The 21,926-nt window shown below is 37.2% G+C and overlaps 1 protein-coding gene across 1 annotated transcript in view; it reads right to left on the reverse strand.

Annotated features, from left to right (window-relative positions):
- cwc27 (CWC27 spliceosome-associated protein) overlaps positions 1-21,926 on the reverse strand; it is a 93,200-nt gene that overhangs the window by 12,211 nt on the left and 59,063 nt on the right. Inside the window, exons 13-14 of the mRNA XM_002934195.5 lie at positions 19,986-20,095; positions 18,624-18,730 (exon numbers count right to left, since the gene is read on the reverse strand). Of these exons, the coding sequence (XP_002934241.3) occupies positions 18,624-18,730; positions 19,986-20,095 (217 nt within the window). The remainder of the gene's footprint in view (positions 1-18,623; positions 18,731-19,985; positions 20,096-21,926) is intronic.

Genomic DNA, 21,926 nt, shown 5'->3' on the forward strand with positions numbered 1-21,926 from the left:
TTAATTTACACTACTTCACAGAATATTTAATTGTACATGAAAGTAAGCAATTTATATTCTGTACACAGTATCATTTTAAAGAACAAGGAGAGTTCAAATTAAGCCTATGCTAGCACAAGGGCCCCTTTAAATTACATTAGATATAGAAAGACTTCACATAATACATTGTTTTTGGCAAAAACTTGCAGCACTTTTCTGTTTATCCTTAGCTTTGGATAAAATCATTCCAACTTCCCAATGCACCTTGCCCAAAGCTGCCTTGATGATTTTACCATCAGTATCGACCCAGGTAAACCCAACTATTCTGGATGCCTCAACATTTTCAGAATTGGTGTTCAGCAAAAACAGTTTTCTCTCCTCACTGGCATTGTGTTTCACTATGCACTGTTATGTTTTTGAATATTGTAGTGTAGAGGTAAAGTGTCAGGTGTCAAAGGGGAAGAAGGGAGCTCATAAATAAGATGGTGTCCACATCCACTGTCTATATATTACAAGCTAGAGGCTCAGTACAGCTTATACCCTAGCTTTCTAAGAGGAACCAGAATGAGCTGCACATTTTACCTGGAATATGGTCAACATATGCAAAAGGAACACCACCATCACTCAAAAATCTTTTTAAACTATAGATGGGGGACAAGATAATACCTTTAAAAAATGAAAGAAAGGTGATTTAATGGGCAGATATATAAGGGGATTTACTGTAAGGGCGGCCAGGTTATAAAATTCTGTGCCAAATGGTTGTAAGTGGTGGTGTGAAAGTGGGTTGGATGGTGTCCTAGAAAGCATAGACATTGTTTTTGAACAACCAGTAGTAAGTGATTCAAAAGCTTTATAATAATATTTATAAGTGAATATAATTGTGGGTGTAAAGAAGATTATTCCCCTTTTAAGAATTTGAGCTGGCATCTTGCATGCTATATAATTTTTTTTGCTTTTATTTGCTTTCTTCTAAACCAACTAAATTTAAAACAAATGGACATTTTTTTCCACCCAAACTTAATGTGTCATCATGTCCACCTTAATTAGCTCTTGGGCTTACCATTAACATTAAGGTGCCTCAGTCAAAATAAATAAACCACTAATAACCTATACTTATTATATACAAGTATAAAAACCTATATACATTTACTGGCATTTATATTTTGTTACCACTCTGAATAATGCACCTTCTAATACCTTTCAGGTTCCAATGTTACAAACAACATTAAGCATGGGTTACAACACAAATAACAAAGCCCTATGGTACCAACTTATATTTGATGAAGTAGTGAATTATATAAAATTTTTGCACTTCCTTGTATGTATTTCCATGTATATCATCGACAGGATTTCACTTAGGCAAAGCTATGTGAAAATTACAGCATTGCTTTATTTTTTATCTAAAAACAACCCATTTCTACAACCTTGTTTCTAAATAATTGGGACACTGCATAAAATGTAAATAAAAATAAAGTGGGATGCTTTGCAAATCATTTTAACCCTACATTTAATTGCAAACAGTTTAAAGACAAGATAAATGTTGAAAACTGAGACATTTTGTCTCCTAAAAAATATTTGCTCATTTTTTTTTTTTTTAAATAATTGGGACAGGGGCAGCAAAAAACTAGAAATGCTGTGTAATGCAAAGCTGTACACCACTCTGGTGGGGAGTGTTCCTCAACATAAAACTGCAAAGAATTTTGGGAATTTATTACCTACAATACATAATATCATTAAAAGAATCTGCAGAAATCTCTGTAAGAAAAGGGAAGCCAAAAGCAAATATTGGGTGGCCTCAGTGGTTCTGTAGTGGAAAACACTGCATGGCCTCAGGAATACTTCTTGAACCAATGTCTAGGAACACAGCTGGTCGCTGCACCCACAAATGCAAGCTGCAGTCCCGACCACCCATTGAAAACATTTGGTGCATTATCAAATAAAAAATACAACAAAGGAGACCCCAAACTGTTGGTCAGCTGAAATGCTATGCGGGTATTAGGCAAGAATGGATCAACATTTCACTCTTTCAGACTTACAGCAATTGGTTTCCTCAGTTTCCGGTTATAGAGTATTATTAAAAGAAGAGGTGATTCAGCAAAATGCCCTTCGCCCAACTTTTTTGCAACAAATTGTTGCTGGCACCAAATTCAAAATGGCCCAAATGGAGCAAATATTTAAAAAAAAAAAAAAAAAAAACTAACATTTTTCATTTTCAACATTTGGTCTTTGTACATTTTGCAATTAAATATTATGCTTAAATGATTGGCAAATCCATTTTTTTTTTATCCTATTTTTTTTTTTAAATGAGGTTGTATGTATGTTAGATCTGTATGTATGTTAGATCATAGCACACTCTATGCTACCTATCTATTTTAGCTGTGATAGCAAATATATTTCATAGAAGACGTGCTGTGTTTTGACATTTTTTATTTTAAAAAATAATCTCAGAAAAACACCTTGTTTTAGGTTTCTCTTATGTTCTTACAAATGAGCTGTCTAACCATTGCCAAAAATAACCCCGGCACAGTGGGCATAAAAGGACTGGAAATGGTTGTGAGAATGAAAAGTATAATTGCTAAAACACAGCAAACCAAAGAGCTAGGCTTGGGCAACTTATGTTTTAAACATAAAATTCTGTTTTGAATGCCTAACCATGCCCTCCCATCCCACAGAAAAAACCCACATGTCTAGAATTAACTGTAATTGAACAGGACTCAGATTCTTCAGTAATCAAGAAAAATGTGGTGGTTGGTCATTTTTTTGTCAGGTATAATTTTTAGAAGAGGTTTGTTTAATCAATCTATGTTTATCACTGAAGCGGAGGCATAATATGAACTGTACACTATGTACCTCCAGAAGGGAGTGTTCCGTTCCAAGTGAAGATGAATCAATCACTAATATAAAAAATATATATATATAATGAAAAAAAGGCATATTTTTGCAAACACAATAATAAGCCCACTTATTTTCAATTTCATAAATCAACAACAGTGAACATGTTAAGCAAACAGTTCATAACACCCAGGGGCTTATCAAATGATGCTCAAAAATGGCTGTAATTGGCAGGAACATGGCACCATGACTTTTATATTTATTTTTAGGGAAGGGGATAAGGGAAGAACGAAACAAACAAACTGACTCACAATACAATCATGGACTCCTGCGTTTTGTGGGTATCTGGCATACAAAAGTTCAATTGACTTACACATTATAAATGAACAATGTTCTGCTGTCTCTAAGGCTTACATAAACAGTGAGAGACACATTAGAATTGGAGGCATTTAGGTTAGGTCTTTAGAGGCTATTCAGGGGTCTCAAGCAGGATAATATCAAGCCATAAATTCTAGATTCTTTCAAACTTTGCAGGACACACTTGAACCATAAAAGTGAGTTGGATAGAAGGGAGGGGCTTTATTTTTATTATTAGGTTAGTTCTTGCATTGATCGAAGGGGTACTATTTCCCATCTAGCACATCACCACTATCTTTTTGGCATAAAACAGCACTGTTTACTGTTATTTTACAAAAATTAGGGGAAGGAGGTCCTCTGCCAATTCTAGTAGGCAGACTTCAGGTGTGCACACATGTGGAAGTTTTAAATTATCAGCTAGATATCTAATCACCTCCCTCCAAAAACTTTGTATTGGGTGGGCAGTGCCACACCAGGAGCAAAAAGGATATCTCGGACACTCTGCCCCTAATTGCCTACCCATCTTTCGAAGCTTAATATACATTTATATTGAATTAGCTTAATTTCTGGTCTGTTTAGAGATCCTCAATGAATTTTAGGCCCCATATTGGCCAGAACAAAAAATCCTGCAGGGTTCTAAAGTGTGGTAGCCACTTGTGTGGCTCAGTCTATGAAGGTCAGGGTTAAGTGCAGCATTAAAGTTACCTAGCAAACTGGAGCATTTAGAAAAGAGGTTAGGGCAGTGTATCTTTGCTCTAGGAGTGAGAATAATAATGGTGGGAAGTAGACATTACCCAAGGTGAGGAGCTGATTACACAATACACAAAAATTATTACAATTGGCCATGTATTTATAAAAATGATCCAATACCATATCTGCATGTGGCAAAAGTAAGTGAAAGGTGTGACCGCCTTGTGCAGCAATAACTGCACCCAAATGTTTGCAGCAACTGTTTATCAGTCCTGCACATCAACTCATCACTCGCTCTAAGTCTTTCCACAATATTTCAGTTGGATTATGGTCAGGACTTTGACCTGGCCATTCCAGAACATTAATTTTATTCTTCTCTAAACATTCTTCACGACTTCTGTGTTTAGGATCGTTGTCTTGCTGCATGACCCACTCTCTCTTGAGATTCAGTCCACAGACTGATGTCTTGACATTTTCCTTTAGAACTCACTGGTTCTAGTTCAGAATTCATTGTTAAATCAATGATGGCAAGCCGGCCAGGCCCACTTGCAGCAAAACTGGCCCAAACCAGAACACTCCCACCACCATGTTTTACACACAGGATAAGGTTCTTATACTTCAATGCAGTGTTTTTCGGTCTCCAAATGAAAGCCAAAAATTTCTATTTTGGCTTTCATCCACAAAACTTTCTTCCAGTATCCTTCTGCTTTCTCCACATGATCTTTAGCAAACAGTCTGTCAGTTGATTGGTGAAGTCCAAACTCTTTAGAGATGAGTCTTGTAACCTCTTTTAGCGTTATAGGCATCAAAATGTCTTTCTGAGGTCCTCAGACACCTCCTTTGTTCGAGCCATGATACACATAAACAAATGTGTTGTATGTGTGACCGGGCTTTGCTGGGTCTCTGCTTTAATAAAAACATGGTCTCTCACTCATACTGTATTGTCATCCCATTGACATTCTGATTTCACTTTTGCCATACATAGATATGTTATTTGATCTTTTTTTTTTCAATAAATACATGATCAAATATAATAATTTTTGTTTAATTTGTGTAACTAGGTTTTTTTCATCAACTTTTAGGACTTGTTTGAGAATCAATGTTGTTTTAGGTCACACTCATATAAAAATATAGAAAATTTTGAAGGGTTCTCACCCTGTACTGTATACAGTGCTAAAACATCTATGCAATGTTTTACAGAGATTATACATAATGCACATCAGTCACTGATCCAGAGGATCTTACAATCTTAAGGTCAAATATCTACAAACAATAACATCATTTAAAGAGAAGCCAATTAACCTGCCTGTATGTTTTTGGAGTATGGGAGGAAACTGTACCCGGACAGAACTCCTATAGACACGCAGAGAACTTACAAACTGCATGCAGATGGTGCCCAAGAGGTTTCTTTTGCATTTTCCATTTCAATTCTCTCCAGTTATTTTTCCTTTTACTGTTTTCATTCACCGTCCTCCTATCCCTGCCTTTCTTTAATTTTTAGCTCTCTCCCTTTTACTTTTGTCCTTCCCATTCCCTACCCCATCTAATTCTCAGGCCGGAACTAGGGGTAGGCAGAAGAGGCACGTGCCTAGAGTGCAATGCTGGGGGGGGGCATCAGGCAGGTACCTCTCCTGCCTACCCTGGTCCATGCTCCCTTGCCCTGCCGCTTGTCATTGCACGGCATACCCCCCACAGCGATGTCAGTGTACATGCACACTTCTTCACTTGTAGGGATGAGGTGGCCAGCCCAGTTGCCCAGGGCACACGATCGGCTTGGCCCACCCTCGCTCATTCTGCCCTCTTTTTTTCTGCCTTTCATTTTTATTTATGCTCTTCATAATTATCTACCTCATCCTACTCATTCCTACTCATTCCTTCTTCCTCCAGTTAATTCCAGTTAGTTCTTATACTTTTAATATGTACACTTTTCTCTCTGCTTTCCCTTCCTTTCTTTCTTCTATTCTATCCTTCTGCTCCTCTTCAACTTTTTCTCTTTTCTTATTGCTCATACCAACTCTTTGTGCTACTCCACACAACTCCAGTTACAAAGAAGTGCATTTCAACAACTTGATGCTGACTGAAAAAGCAGAAGAAAACACCTGAAAGCTGTTTGAAACACCTCCCTTGTCCAGTCAGTGCTATTTTCTCTCATATACATACTGTAAAGAAAGGAGCAGTGGGGACTGGACAGGTGGAGGGTCATTCAAAAAGCACACATATACAACAAGTCTCCTCTTTCCTGTTTGAAAAATGAGAGCTCTACTGAGACAAAAGAGAAAAATAAGTTGAATCAAAATTATGTAGATGACAATGTAAAAATTGTGACTGACTATTCTTCCATATTTCATTTTTAATCATCAGGGTGAATAATAAATCAAGTGGTCTATAATTCACTAAGACTTAAAATTCCCCAAGCATACATGGGGCTCTGGTGCTCATGCCCTTGGACTTCAAGGCATAAATTGTAGGTTAAAAAGTTTATTCAGAAAAAACATCTCATGAAATCAGCCTTAAGGGGTACTTAATAATAGGGGGTTCCCCCCTATAAACTGTTTTAATCTGTACTTTACTGCTTGATTTCCAGTTCTGTTCATGTAATTATTATTAGACAAATCCTATAAAATTTCCCAACCCCAATAATGTGAATAAACTCAAACAGTTGCAAATATATGTGCGGATATGTTTATTAAATCTAATTCTCCATGTGCAGTCTTTATAAACATATAGATTTGAAGCATAACAAACCATTGTTTTGATATATGTGTTAGTAAGCAAAGTGCTAAGATTAACTACAATTCTGAGAAGAAATGGCTAATTGCCACTATTGTTGATAGATTAGTAAATTAGCCTCCATACGTTTTATAGGAATACTGTCATTGAAAAAAATCTAGTTTGTATGTGTGCATGGATATAGTGTAACATTCACTAAAATTAAGTCATTTTGGTAAAGATATTTTCTTACATATCATTTTAAAAAAATTAGGACATTAAAGGAGAAGGAAAGTCTAGATAGAATAGCCACATTAGTGCCACCTAGAACGCTATATTTATTCTGCAGAAAGCTTTACCATACCTGAGTAAAGAGCCCTAGAAGTTCCCTCAGTTTAAGACAGCAGCTGCCATTTTAGCTTTGTCTTGGTAGCTTCCTGCTGCAGCTCTAGCCGCTGGTAGCTCAGATCACACATTCTGATGGGAGGGGGAGTTAATTCTTATGCTTTCTTGTGGGAGGGGGGAGCAGGAGAAGGGAGAGAGGAGAGAGCTGCACAGACTCTGGGCCCCGGGATAAAGGATTTTTCTGAGAGAGGAAGTCTGATACAGAAGAACACGTGTACACAAAAAAAGACAAGACATCCTGTGTTTCTTTTGATAGAGGACTCAGTGCAGCGTTTCTGTAAGTGCTTATGGCTTTATTTACATAGACCTTTCTGATAAAGCTTACTGAGTTTTTACCTTTCGTTCTCCTATAAGCACTTTTTAATATTTATTAGCACTGTGATTAGGATAAGTGAGGTTAGCAAGGCAAAAAAAAAAAAAGCAGAAGAAAAAAAACCATGCCTTATCTGTTAAGCACTAATTAAAGCACCAATAAAACTACATTTATATATACATTTACATTAATAGAAGTATTTATCATATATTTGAATTATTTGTGTTTTAAAATGATTGCCTCTCCATAGCATCCCATCCCATGGACAGCATTTTTCCATTAAATACACTAAATTCATCCAACAATAAACATTTCCAATAAAACAGGGGAAAGCAATATCACATACTATTGTCACTAACAATTTAGGAGTCCTTATATCACCCTGCTGGTAACAATATCTCATGCTATAAGCCCCCACCCAGATATATACATTACAGTGAGTCTTAAAATGTCAAGGTAAGAGCCAAGGAAATATCATTTAATTGATAAAATACTTCTGATAGGATGCTACTGTATAATTCAATATGACTTTTCCTTTCACGTGTCATAAACGTGCGCACTGTGTTATGGATGGAATAATTCCCTAAAAGTCCAGCCATACGTAGCTAAGAATCTCTTGGTTTGGCTCTGTGCCTAGAAATGCCCCTAGGCATCCATTTTAATCACATAACCAGACATGCTATATGGATTTTTTTTCTGTTATATTCCAACGGGTTTGACTTATTAGGCAGACGGATAAGGTAAGTAGCAGGTTTCCCATAGAACAAAGAAACAAATTTAAAGGAAATTAAGGTCACACAAAAAAAAAAAAAAAGAGAAAAAGAAGTGGAAAAGATGCCATCATTGAGAGGTATGGTTAGCTTCTAGTAATAAAGAAGAAGGGCAAATAAACAATGCAGTTTAGTATAAACAGTATAAAAAATTTGAATTATCAGGATAAGAGGTTATAGGATTTGTATATATTATATACACACGTATGTGTCCAAAGTACAGCAATCAGTGGGTCTTAAAAGTTTTATTTACCTCGAAGCCCAATGTTTCAACCTCAAACAGTGACCTTTCTCAAGGGAAACACACATTGTCCACAAGTAAAAAAATTCTCCAAACCAGCAGTAGTCATTGTCATAGCAAGGTATAAACAGGACAGCATGAACATATATGTATAAACTACACTTAGATTGTAAGCTTTACGGGGCAGGGACCTCCTTCCTACTGTGTCTCATACCACATGGCACTTATATATATATATATATATATATATACATATATGTATTTATTGTATTTATTATATCACTCGTCCTCCCTGTATGTAATTTTGTATTCTGTAATACTGTACAGCGCTGCGTACCCTTGTGGCGCTTTATAAATACAGGTCCTTTTCAAAAAATTAGCATATTGTGATAAAGTTCATTATTTTCTGTAATGTACTGATAAACATTATTCTTTCATATATTTTAGATTCATTACACACAACTGAAGTAGTTCAAGCCTTTTCTTGTTTTAATATTGATGATTGTGGCATACAGCTCATGAAAACCCAAAATTCCTATCTCAAAAAATTAGCATATTTCATCCGCCCAATAAAAGAAAAGTGTTTTTAATACAAAAAAAGTCAACCTTCAAATAATTATGTTCAGTTATGCACTCAATACTTGGCCGGGAATCCTTTTGCAGAAATGATTGCTTCAATGCGGCGTGGCATGGAGGCAATCAGCCTGTGGCACTGCTCAGGTGTTATGGAGGCCCAGGATGCTTCAATAGCGGCCTTAAGCTCATCCAGAGTGTTGGGTCTTGTGTCTCTCAACTTTCTCTTCACAATATCCCACAGATTCTCTATGGGGTTCAGGTCAGGAGAGTTGGCAGGCCAATTGAGCACAGTAATACCATGGGCAGTAAACCATTTACCAGTGGTTTTGGCACTGTGAGCAGGTGCCAGGTCATGCTGAAAAATGAAATCTTCATCTCCATAAAGCTTTTCAGCAGATGGAAGCATGAAGTGCTCCAAAATCTCCTGATAGCTAGCTGCATTGATCCTGCCCTTGATAAAACACAGTGGACCAACACCAGCAGCTGACATGGCACCCCAGACCATCACTGACTGTGGGTACTTGACACTGGACTTCAGGCATTTTGGCATTTCCCTCTCCCCAGTCTTCCTCCAGAATCTGGCACCTTGATTTCCGAATGACATACTTTGGACCACTGAGCAACAGTCCAGTGCTGCTTCTCTGTAGCCCAGGTCAGGCGCTTCTGCCGCTGTTTCTGGTTCAAAAGTGGCTTGACCTGGGGAATGCAGCACCTGTAGCCCATTTCCTGCACACGCCTGTACACGGTGGCTCTGGATGTTTCTACTCCAGACTCAGTCCACTGCTTCCGCAGGTCCCCCAAGGTCAGGAATCGGTCCTTCTCTCGCAATCTTCCTCAGGGCCCAGTCACCTCTTCTCGTTGTGCAGCGTTTTCTGCCACACTTTTTCCTTCCCACAGACTTCCCACTGAGGTGCCTTGATACAGCACTCTGGGAACAGCCTATTTGTTCAGAAATTTCTTTCTGTGTCTTACCCTCTTGCTTGAGGGTGTCAATGATGGCCTTCTGGACAGCAGTCAGGTCGGCAGTCTAACCCATGATTGCGGTTTTGAGTAATGAACCAGGCTGGGAGTTTTTAAAAGCCTCAGGAATCTTTTGCAGGTTTTTAGAGTTAATTTGTTGATTCAGATGATTAGGTTAATAGCTCGTTTAGAAAACCTTTTCATGATATGCTAATTTTTTGAGATAGGAATTTTGGGTTTTCATGAGCTGTATGCCACAATCATCAATATTAAAACAAGAAAAGGCTTGAACTACTTCAGTTGTGTGTAATGAATCTAAAATATATGAAAGTCTAATGTTTATCAGTACATTACAGAAAATAATTAACTTTATCACAATATGCTAATTTTTTGAAAAGGACCTGTAAAGTTATACATACATACATACATCACAACAAGCAGGTCCTGGATAACAGATCCCATACCTGTATTTACATAGTATATTCTATGGAGAGACAGTGATCCAAGAGAGACAGACGAGTACCGTGATATTGCACATTGTGGTGGCTTAAAGGGGACCTGTCACCCTAAGAAATAATTACAAATTGTTTTCTATTGTGTTTGTCAAGCAAAATAAACTTCAGTTACACTATATACATTTTTTGAAACTTATTTCTTTCAGCACTGGAATTCACCATTGCAGAAAACAGGCAGGCACCATTTTGTGGACACTGTTTTTAAGGCAAGCTGTGCATCCTGCCAAAATCTTGTTTCTGTGCCAGTATGGGGGGACCTGATAGCCATATCCATACACTGGTTACAAAATTAGATGGCAAGGAGGGAGGGGGAATGTGAGGAGTGCAGTGACATCTAAGAAGTTCTGAATTGAAAGTGACAGCAACTGTCTGCCCCACCCCTATGCCTAAGGCATAGAGGCAGGTCAGGCAATATATGATTGACAGCTGGGACTTTTAAATGCTTATATAATGGGTATAGATGTGTTAATAAAAAAATGACTTTACTTTACTATACAGCTTTTTATGTCTGGGTGACGGGTCCACTTTAAGCTGGCATACTCTACTTGAGAAATGGATTTCCTATAAAAAAAGATGGGAAACCCTATAATAATAATCCTATTAGTGATAAGTGAACTTTTTTGCCAGGGTTTGCCGTGAAAAATATGCCTATAGACTTAAATGACTGCAAAAAAAATCAAACAAAAAGTTGTGCGTTATAGAAAAAGTCAATGGGAAAGAATACCCACGCAATACCCATTCAATGCGTTTTGCAAATTTTTGCTGCTGATTGCAAACATTTTCTCTTATTCAAGTAAATGTCATAAGGGGCAAAATTGGTGATGTTTTGATTACTGCTACACATATTTCTGATCCAGTTATTATTCTAAGCAGTCTGCATATTCATTAGTTACTTAAAAGTTTGGAATAGCCCACAAAAATTTTTTTGTGGCGAAACCTAGTAAAAAATTTTGCTCATCACTACAAACAAGACGACAGTACAGGCATAGGATCCCTTATCCAGAAAGTTCCGAATTACGGAAAGGCCATCTCCCATAGACTCCATTATAAGCAAATAATTCTAATTTTTAAAACGGATTTCCCTTTTCTCTGTAATAATAAAACAGTACCTTGTACTTGATCCCAACTAAGATATAATTAATCCTTATTGAGGGCAGAACAGCCCTATTGGGTTCATTTATTGGTTAAATGATTCCCTTTTCTCTGTAATAATAAAACAGTACCTGTACTTGATCCCAACTAAGATATAATTACCCCTTATTGGGGGCAGAACAGCCCTATTGGGTTCATTTATTGGTTAAATGATTCCCTTTTCTCTGTAATAATAAAACAGTACCTGTACTTGATCCCAACTAAGATATAATTACCCCTTATTGGGGGCAGAACAGCCCTATTGGGTTTATTTAATGGTTAAATGATTCCCTTTTCTCTGTAATAATAAAACAGTACCTTGTACTTGATCCCAACTAAGATATAATTAATCCTTATTGAGGGCAGAACAGCCCTATTGGGTTTATTTCATGGTTAAATGATTCCCTTTTCTCTGTAATAATAAAACAGTACCTGTACTTGATCCCAACTAAGATATAATTAATCCTTATTGGGGGCAGAACAGCCCTATTGGGTTTATTTCATGGTTAAATGATTCCCTTTTCTCTGTAATAATAAAACAGTACCTGTACTTGATCCCAACTAAGATATAATTACCCCTTATTGGGGGGCAGAACAGCCCTATTGGGTTTATTTAATGGTTAAATGACTCCCTTTTCTCTGTAATAATAAAACAGTACCTGTACTTGATCCCAACTAAGATATAATTACATTACATTACATTAACATTTATTTATAAAGCGCCAACATATTCCGCAGCGCTGTACAATAAGTGGGTTACATACATTGGACATACAGAGTAACATATAAAGCAATCAATAACCGATACAAGAGGTGAAGAGGGCCCTGCCCAAAAGAGCTTACAATCTACAAGGAGAAAGGTTTGAGACACAAGGTGTGGTTGAGACACAAGGTGTGACCCCTTATTGGGGGCAGAACAGCCCTATTGGGTTTATTTAATGGTTAAATGACTCCCTTTTCTCTGTTATAATAAAACAGTACCTGTACTTGATCCCAACTAAGATATAATTACCCCTTATTGGGGGCAGAACAGCCCTATTGGGTTTATTTAATGGTTAAATGACTCCCTTTTCTCTGTAATAATAAAACAGTACCTGTACTTGATCCCAACTAAGATATAATTACCCCTTATAGGGGGCAGAACAGCCCTATTGGGTTTATTTAATGGTTAAATGACTCCCTTTTCTCTGTAATAATAAAACAGTACCTGTACTTGATCCCAACTAAGATATAATTACCCCTTATAGGGGGCAGAACAGCCCTATTGGGTTTATTTAATGGTTAAATGACTCCCTTTTCTCTGTAATAATAAAACAGTACCTGTACTTGATCCCAACTAAGATATAATTACCCCTTATAGGGGGCAGAACAGCCCTATTGGGTTTATTTAATGGTTAAATGACTCCCTTTTCTCTGTTATAATAAAACAGTACCTGTACTTGATCCCAACTAAGATATAATTACCCCTTATAGGGGGCAGAACAGCCCTATTGGGTTTATTTAATGGTTAAATGATTCCTTTTTCTCTGTAATAACACAGTACCTTGTACTTGATCCCAACTAAGATATAATTAATCCTTATTGAAGGCAAAACAAGCCTATTGGGCTAATTTAATATTTAAATTATTTTTAACAAACTTAAGTTATGGAGATCCAGATTACGGAAAGATCACTTATCCGGAAAAACCCCAGGTCCCAAGAATTCTGGATAACAGGTCCCATACCTGTACAGACTTTGATGGACTGGCCACCACAATCATCAGACCTCAACTCTATTGAAGTCTTGTGGGAAGAGTTTCACCATAAAGGCAGAGCAAAAAACACTACAAGCCAAGTGACCTCTGGGAAGAACATGAGTTAAAATGTACCCTAAATGTTTTTAAAAACTGACTGCAGAGCTGGAATTACAGACAAATGGAGGATTCTATGGTGGATGCAAAGTTTGATAAGCAGACCATACTATGAAATGTAAGTGTTATGACTGTCAATGTATTGATGACAATTTCTGATCAATGTAATTCTACCTTGGTGAATAAACAAGAACATGCACATTTCTGGGTGATCAACTTTGAAACACTAGTATATATGTGACTAGTCTGTAACAGACTAGTCATCCAGTAAAGGGGTGTTTGTATCAAATCCATGAATGTATCCTCCTGCATCCAAGCCTTTCAGGCAAGCAAGCACTCATGACTGCAGGGTGTGTGCGTGTATGAATACCCTTTCTATGTATGCATGATAAATATCCCAGTGACCCAGAAAAGGTTAGGCAATATCCATGACTACGGAATGATTCCACTGTGAAGGAAATTTGAGAAGTCAGGATGTCTGTGGCTGACAGTTGATTCTGCGGCTGCAGACTTGCAGACAGGTATATGTTATCACTTCTTCAGAACTGCCACAAAATTCCACAGCATCTGGCAGCAGCCTTATAAGGATCCTTCAGACGTTTCAATGTAAAAAGCTTTTCGTTTTGTATCACACTCGCAATCTGCTAATAACACTTCCCCAAATGCCATGTTAGGCAGAACAATCTGGGAATGATTAGCAAACACCATGCACATTGTTTACAAAAGAATCGGATTTCTAGCCCTTTTTTAATAGGGGGGAAAAGGGCTTGAATACTTCTAGATGTTTCAAAATGCCTGGTATGACACAAGTAAACACAGCATCCAAGTTAAAGGTATAAAGGCAATGGTGTGCCAAGTAAAGGAGAACTGTAATTTCTAAACAAAACAGACCATCTGCCAGCTACAGACAACCATCAGAATTCTGAGAATGACATGAATTACAGCCAGAAAGCCACAGGTTGGCCAGAGAAGAAGATGATAGCAGTGCTAAAATGAAATGAATACAATATGAATGAATAAATGTGTTTGTGCGTGAATGCAGATTTTTTTAAAGGAACATTTTGATAAAATACACATTGTCTTTAGAGTATATAAGTCTGGATTTTTGTTTTGAGTAAGCTTCTTCATTTCTTAAGATATGTAAGAAAAATGTAACACTGTTAAAAGATAAAACATGGTGCATAAGACATGATATGGTATGTTCATAAACCATTTATGTTTTTACTGCCTTGTGCTTTTCGGAATTATGTTTTTTTTTTTAACATGGAAAATATATATATGTGGAAAGCTATTAACACTGCTTTTGGTCAGCTCAATGGGTGCAGGAAACAATACTGACAGTGCCACAACATGGCAGGGTATTGCCAGGAGCTGCTAGTAGCTCTTGGTTTTTCCCTATAAAGCATAGGGTGTACAATGAGATAGAAGCAATACTTCTTGTGTGTTTCCACTAATGCTTTCACTTTAAAGTGACTCCTATTTTAAATGCTGTATTGTGAGATTAGCAGGGTCATGCAGAAGGTTCATTAATATGCAAAAAGTGGCAATCTTACCTTACTTTAAACAACTGATCCCTAACCAGTGGCTTGCCAGCAACATGTCCCTCGCCAACCCCTTGGGTGTTGCTTGCAGTGACTTCAAAGTAGGTGCTTATTTTTGAATTCTTAGCTTTGTGGCTTTGGTTGCATAAAAATCAGGTCTATCGCTAAACAGAGCCTTCTGTAGGCTGCCAGTCCATACAGGGGTTACCAAACAGCCAACAACAGCCCTTGGCACCCCAGGAACGTGTTTTAAAGCAATGGCACCATGAACAAGCTACCTACAATATAGTTGGACGTAGCACCACACATCAAGTTTCGCTTTAAGGGCACTACTGTGTGCAAAAGGCAGGGTGTTCCCCTTTCAACCAAAGGCTATAATGCTCTCTGTTCATATTATAAAGTTACCAGTCATGTGAAAAAACAGAAAAAACACAATCCAGCTACAAGGGTTGCACTGACTGCATTTAATTAGAAATGCAATCATTTTGCCATCTGCCCATCCCATCAAGTTATATTTATTAAACGTGTCCCTGAATTTTCAAATGATCTAGTAATGTGTTATTAATATGCTTACAATATATGATCCCATTAAAGTCTTCATCGTTTACAAAAATAATACTAATTTATATTGAGAGTTACATGAAAAATGTTCTGTCTAATGGGTGCCTCCACCAAAACTGTGAAAGACTCGCCTGAAAAATGCCAGATAGATCTGATGTGCTTATTGAGGTGAAATTTAAGCAAGGTTCTCAAGAGCCAGGATCTTAAAAATGCATCTGATTTCAGCATACTTAACTAATTACTGAGCTTTAATTATCACTAAAGACAACATACTTGGATATGACCAGAAAAGTTGGCCATCTGGTCCCCTGCTTCCCTGAAGCCAACATTCAGCATAACAAAGTTCCAACACATTCTTTAGCAAACACTTGGGAAATTAAATATTCCACTATTAGGCATACTTCCCACATCATGTTTTTATACCTAATGTGCTGCAATGTACCATAGCAAAGAAACCACCATGAGCGTCCAAATAATTATAGCATAGACAGACATTCAAGGTCAATAAAGGTAAGGTGGTGGTATTTTTATAACTGTGATACTTTCAGTACTCTGCAGTGGAGCCTGGTGAAAACAGGCCTGGAATGGAATATGGAAACAAACAGCTGTGTTAGGCCTTAAGTAAAATTTCAGAAAACAGACTTGCACATTTCATTAAGTTAGTTACTGATCTTTGCATACACACAATAAACTGGCTGAGTTCGATCTATAAAAATGCTTAAAATGTAGGGTATAAGGCTGACTTGGGAAATTAAAATAAGCAGTCCTATCGTTTAGGATTATCTACAGCATATATATACAAGTCCATCAATGCAGTCTGCATTAAAATGAACTTTTAGTATTATCCAGACATGTATTATGTGGACACGATATTTTGTGACAAGTTGTAACTGGTCTTGCTGGACTTCAGCTTTTCAATTCTGCTTTCTTTAGGCAGGATCCGTGCAACCAAAGATCAGATCAGGTTTCTGTTAAACCCTCTCAAATACATCTTCTGGTCTCCCCTTCAAATCACTACCTGGACAAGAGTCACCCAAGCAACCAGGTAAATGTTCTCATTCCTAACCAGAGGGTGACAGAACAAAGATAAATATGACAAAAAAAACATTTTCGAATACCTTGGGTCATATCTTCAGTTAATTTCAAAGTGAACCGCTTTCACCATACTGTTTACGAGATAATATTTCTTTTACAAACTTTAGGATTCCAAAATTAAATTCCTCTCTAAAAATCCATCAGTCATATCAAGTAGAACATCAGGATCAATGGTTCCATGAGCACCACCACTCAACATGGAGCGGTTTTATTATTTATACATTACTTACCAGACAGATGAAATAAAAAATCAACACTATTTTCTGTATCGCCAAACAAGTTGGCAGCTCTTTTTGTCTACATGCCTGGAGTTCTCCCACTGACAGCTGTTGCATAGTGGATTAAAAAGTTGTAATCAGAATCAAAATGCACTGTGCAGCCTTAGCAGCGGAGTCTTGATTTGTAAAGCACAACACAGGGTGAACCCTACTGTTAATAGGTCATGAATTGCGGTTCTTAGTTGGAGGGTAATGCTTAAGTCCCAACTGTCCAATCAGGAATTTAATCAAATTTAATGCAATTGCATTTTCTTAAAGTATGGGCATCTGTAGTGCAGCAAATAACTGTGGTGAGTTTAAAAGAAGCAAACAATATCTCAAAGACAATTAAATATTGTTTGTCATTAATAGCAAGAAAACTAACTTTATCTTGTACTATTCTTTCTTCTATCCATCTGTATGGCTCTTTTGGGACGAACTGCACAGATGCAGCTTAGGTGAAAAGTCATAACCAAAACAAAACATGTAGACAATCAGCAGCTCATGCATATTGTTGTATGGAATTAGGAAGAGAGGTTGTTCGGAATTTTTACTGCCTACTTTGTCATGCAGGTTTAAGCGCAGTACATTCTTATCAACATTAGTACATGTATGAGATACGTTATTTAGAAACTCTTTAACAAGGCCATCTCCTGTAGACTCCATTCTAAGCAAATAATTTACTTTTTTAGATTCATTTTTTCCTCTCTAATATTAAAACAGTAGTTTGTACTTGATCCCAACTAAGGTATTATTAATCCTTATTGGAAGCAAACAATCCTATAGGGTTTATTTAATGTTTATATGATTTTTTAGTAGACTTAAGGTATGGAGAACCAAATTATGGAAATTATCCGGAAAGCCCCACGTCCCAAGCATTCTGGATAACAGGTCCCATACTTGTAGTTTTATATGGTTTCAATAATTTAGACTGCTGGTTGAAATCTTTCGTTTAGTATCTTACACTCATCTCCACCCATTTTTGTTCCATTAATTGCCAGTGTATCTTACATACATTGACCTTTAGCTTATTTTATGATTTCCCTTGCAGTTAGAACGCTCATAGTAAGAGATGAATTTAGACCGTAATAATGGGATTGAAGATATTCCTCTGATCTTTAAACTACCTGTGACTGCCCATGTCACTTGGAAGCTATTATTTCTTGAAAGATCTGATATCCAATTTCATCAACAATTCCTCTTGAAGGAAGCCCATTGTTTCCATATATCTGTTTATTATCCAAATGTATATAGTACTGATGCCCATCGGCAGCTTCTGCAGAAAAGGGGGGCATCTATTTAGATATGTCAAGAAGTGTATTCCACACCCATTTTACAGCGTTATTGCTTGTTTCTACAATTATATGATTTTACAGGCTGAAGCTGCACTTCTGTCAGATGACTGAGGTCAGGATCATTTGCTTCAAATTAAAATCAGAAACATCAGAGGACTGTTTAGAAGTCAGATTCTAGCAGAAAGGTTAGATGTCATGCATGCAAATCATATATGGCAAAGCTCATGAACCAATGAATGTACTATTTCTCTGTTCCTCAAACTGTGGCCTGTGTATCAAATTATAAAGACAGGATTCTTCAGGGTTGACAAATGTGCACACTACTCTGGTACATTGAAAAACATATTTGCAGAAAAATGCATGGTTGTTTTGTTATTATTTTGAGAAGATAATGGAAATCAGCGGGCAAATATGTGTCAATGTGTAAGCATACACACTGGTAAAGCTTTGTGCTACTCAGGTGTGAAGTGTTTTAAAATAAAAATAAAACCATGTATAAAGGTTCTAAACCCTGGGCAACAATCAGTATATCAAAATAAATCATACCATCCTTCATCATTATCTTCATCTATGTTGGACACTTCTTCCTCTTTTGGTGGTTCAGTTATTGCTTGTGTGAGCTTTGATTTGAATCGATCCAGAAGAGCTAATGTCTGAAAGTGAACAAGAAAAATTTTCTACTAAATATTTAAAGTCCAAACTAAACTTAATAGGCTTCACTGCAATTTAAATATTCCAGTAGAGGAGTACGGGCATAGAAAACTCTCCTGCCTTAATGTGGGCATACAAGGGGGAGAAATGTATGGTACTCAAAGTGGCCCCTGTTGGGAACATATGGGAACCATACAAGAGGCCATATGTTTGTATGGTTACCTTTATATTGTTCTGTTCAGTCAAGCCAATCACCCACACAATTAAACAACTGGAAGGAAAGAAAAGCTGTCGTTCCATCATTAGTTTCTTTTGGCTGACTGAAAGATGTAAGGCCTTATAACTGCATGATAGCTCCCAAACTACTCTTCTAACCTTCATGTACATTAAAAGTTACCTATAGGTCATGTTTTTCATTTTTCACTGATAGGGTTTTGTAAGTAATTGTTACTTAAAGATCCTAAACCTGACTGTTTCGCCAACCTGACTGTCCATTCTCAACCTGTCAGTTACAGCTTCTAATGCTAACGGCTTACAGCTGCACAAATATGGCAGCCCCCTAACAGAGGAACATGGGGGATCAGTGGGTAATGTAAAAGCACTGGGCAAATACTTTTAAGGCAAAAGTCTAAATTGCATGCAAAGACCATTTTATGATAGGTTTAATTTATGGTGTCAGTATCTCAAAGAATTTAGGAGGAAGTGGGTAAATAAAAGATCTGGCTGTGGAAAACAAACCCATGTACATAACATCCATTGTAGACCACTGCAATATATCAGCACATTTTATGTAAATATTAATAATAAGATAAAATATATCTTGGCAAACAGCAAAACACAAACTAATAAAAGCAAAAGATTAGCTGGATGTGTTATCTCAACCTATTAACTCCAAGTGCCATAGAAATAAACATGCAGGAGCAGTGCCCCTAATTATTCAGTGTACTGAATACAATATGCCTTTTCAAAAGACTAAAATGGGTGGAACCCACAACTTATACAGTACATTCTCAGTACCGTCTACTTAACGTTGTCCATTTTCTGACAAAATCCTCTTTTTATGATGTTAATTAAACATGTTCTGTTTCTGTTGTTGTACGGACTACGTTTTGTCATTTGATGCTAATAAAAACATTCAAAAAATATTTTTGGATGAAATGAATGGCTTATCTAAGGGCTGCCTTAAATGAACAGAAATACTGTATATGATCATATGCAAACAGAAAATGATAATTTATGAATGCAGCTAAATATTACCTGTTGCTCCCTAGATACCCCTTTGTTCGAATTTTTCTTTCTGAGTTCTTCATACTTTTCCTTTTCCTTGAGGTATTCTTCCAGAGCGCTGTTAGTAACAGTGTTTTCAGCTAAGGACCATAAAACAAAATGGGTCGTTGTTATTAATTGCAACCTGTATAAAAGATTTAAGACTTTTTTTCTAATAAAATAAAACACAATGATATATGCAAGTATATTTGACCATGGTGACCATGAGCTTGACTGCGCTTCAGTTTAATGGTATTCTGCTGCCCAGTTATCTGAGCAATTATCAGTCCACTGCCTGGGGCCTTAGATTGTGGGGTTCTTCAGTAAACATGGGCTCAGCACAGATAATTGTCTTTTTCTTCCATCCTTGTTGTATCTCCTCCCTACTTGTTAGAGTTTGTGGAAGTCTGTGAACCCCTGATATATCTCAAAACCAACGTTGGTCAAAACAAACCTCTGATTTTTATTTTGCAAAATTCCTCAACTGTGTGTGTAAATCCTGCGTGTGCCGTCACTCCTATGCCTGGTTAACCACTTCTCTGCACAGGCACCCAGGTATTATCACCTTTTATGGTGTGCAGCTTCTATGCATTTATATATATATATATATATATATATATATATATATATATATATTGCAGTTTGGTAAGACATTTTAATAGACCACTAATATGATATGTTGGTTAAGTATTTATTTTGGGGGTATAGCTTTCTTTAATGGAACTGATTAAAGGACATGTAAAGCCTACATTTGCCTACAATGTATATCAGTTGGGCACATCTCCCCCACCCAAATGGCATTATTTGTACTGCATATATCCCCTCCGTTTGCCAGCACCATCACATTTTCCTAAAGCAAATAGCAGCTTTCACCCGGTGGCCATTTTCCCTCTGATACATTATCAGATGCATTTAAATCTGCAAACAGCCCACACACACACACAGACCCTTATTCAGCATACATTTCATCAGGAATACAGGCTCACACAGGCACAACTGTCTGATAAAAGTTCTGCTTTGTTTGAGCTGAGCTCAGGAGAGGAGGTTGGGAGAAGAAAAAATTGAAGAGCTGAGTTTCTATGGGAACCAGCAATGTCATCTCTTCACTGGCTGCTAGACTGGGGGGCGTGTTTAGTAATCTGAGCTTAGAACAACTGAGCATGCCCACAAGCCAACAGCCAAAGCAAATTCCCGAGGGAGGGAGTGGGTTACAGGAGGAGTAGGAAATCTAAGTGATTAAGGGGATGTTGCTGCCTTACTATTAACCTCTGGACACCCAGTGCGGCAGGTATTGAAAGATTTTAAAGAGGCTGTTCACTGATTATATTTTTGTGTGTGGGGTTTACATGTCCTTTAATGTATTACTAAAGTGCGAACAATTAAATTCAGTCTAGTTTTAGCATCACTATCTCTTTTACGCTTTATATTTCCGTGCAATAAATGATGTAGTTTGCAAAAGCATAGCAGAAAAATGCAGCGTTGCAATGATCAAAACCCAGGGAAGCATCTAAGGTATGCCAAGGTGCTGATTAATATGGAAGCCATATCAATGCAGGAGCTGAAAAAACAGAAGCAGGAAGGACCTGGCTTAAATGATTAGCGTCAGCTGTGCCAAAGTTATCAAGGCATCATGCCAACACAAGTAAACACTCTGCCAAAATATAAAAAATTAAATGCAAATAGCAAGCCGTCATTCACTTGAGGGTTTATGTGCCAACTTCCAAAGCCAAAATGAAATTCTTAAATGAAATAAAAGAAATATAAAAGTGCACAGCTGTGCCCAGGATCATTCCCTTTATGGTCAAAGCTATATATAGTATAAACAATGGTCAAAGTTTGTGTTAAATAAAAAGATGGGTATTTAAGGAAATAATAAATATTTTGGTATGTGTACATTTGGGCATCTAGCTAGCTGGTGAGACTCTGCAGGTA

This window comes from Xenopus tropicalis, chromosome 1 (genome assembly GCF_000004195.4).
Source record: "Xenopus tropicalis strain Nigerian chromosome 1, UCB_Xtro_10.0, whole genome shotgun sequence".
Taxonomy (NCBI): domain Eukaryota; kingdom Metazoa; phylum Chordata; class Amphibia; order Anura; family Pipidae; genus Xenopus; species Xenopus tropicalis.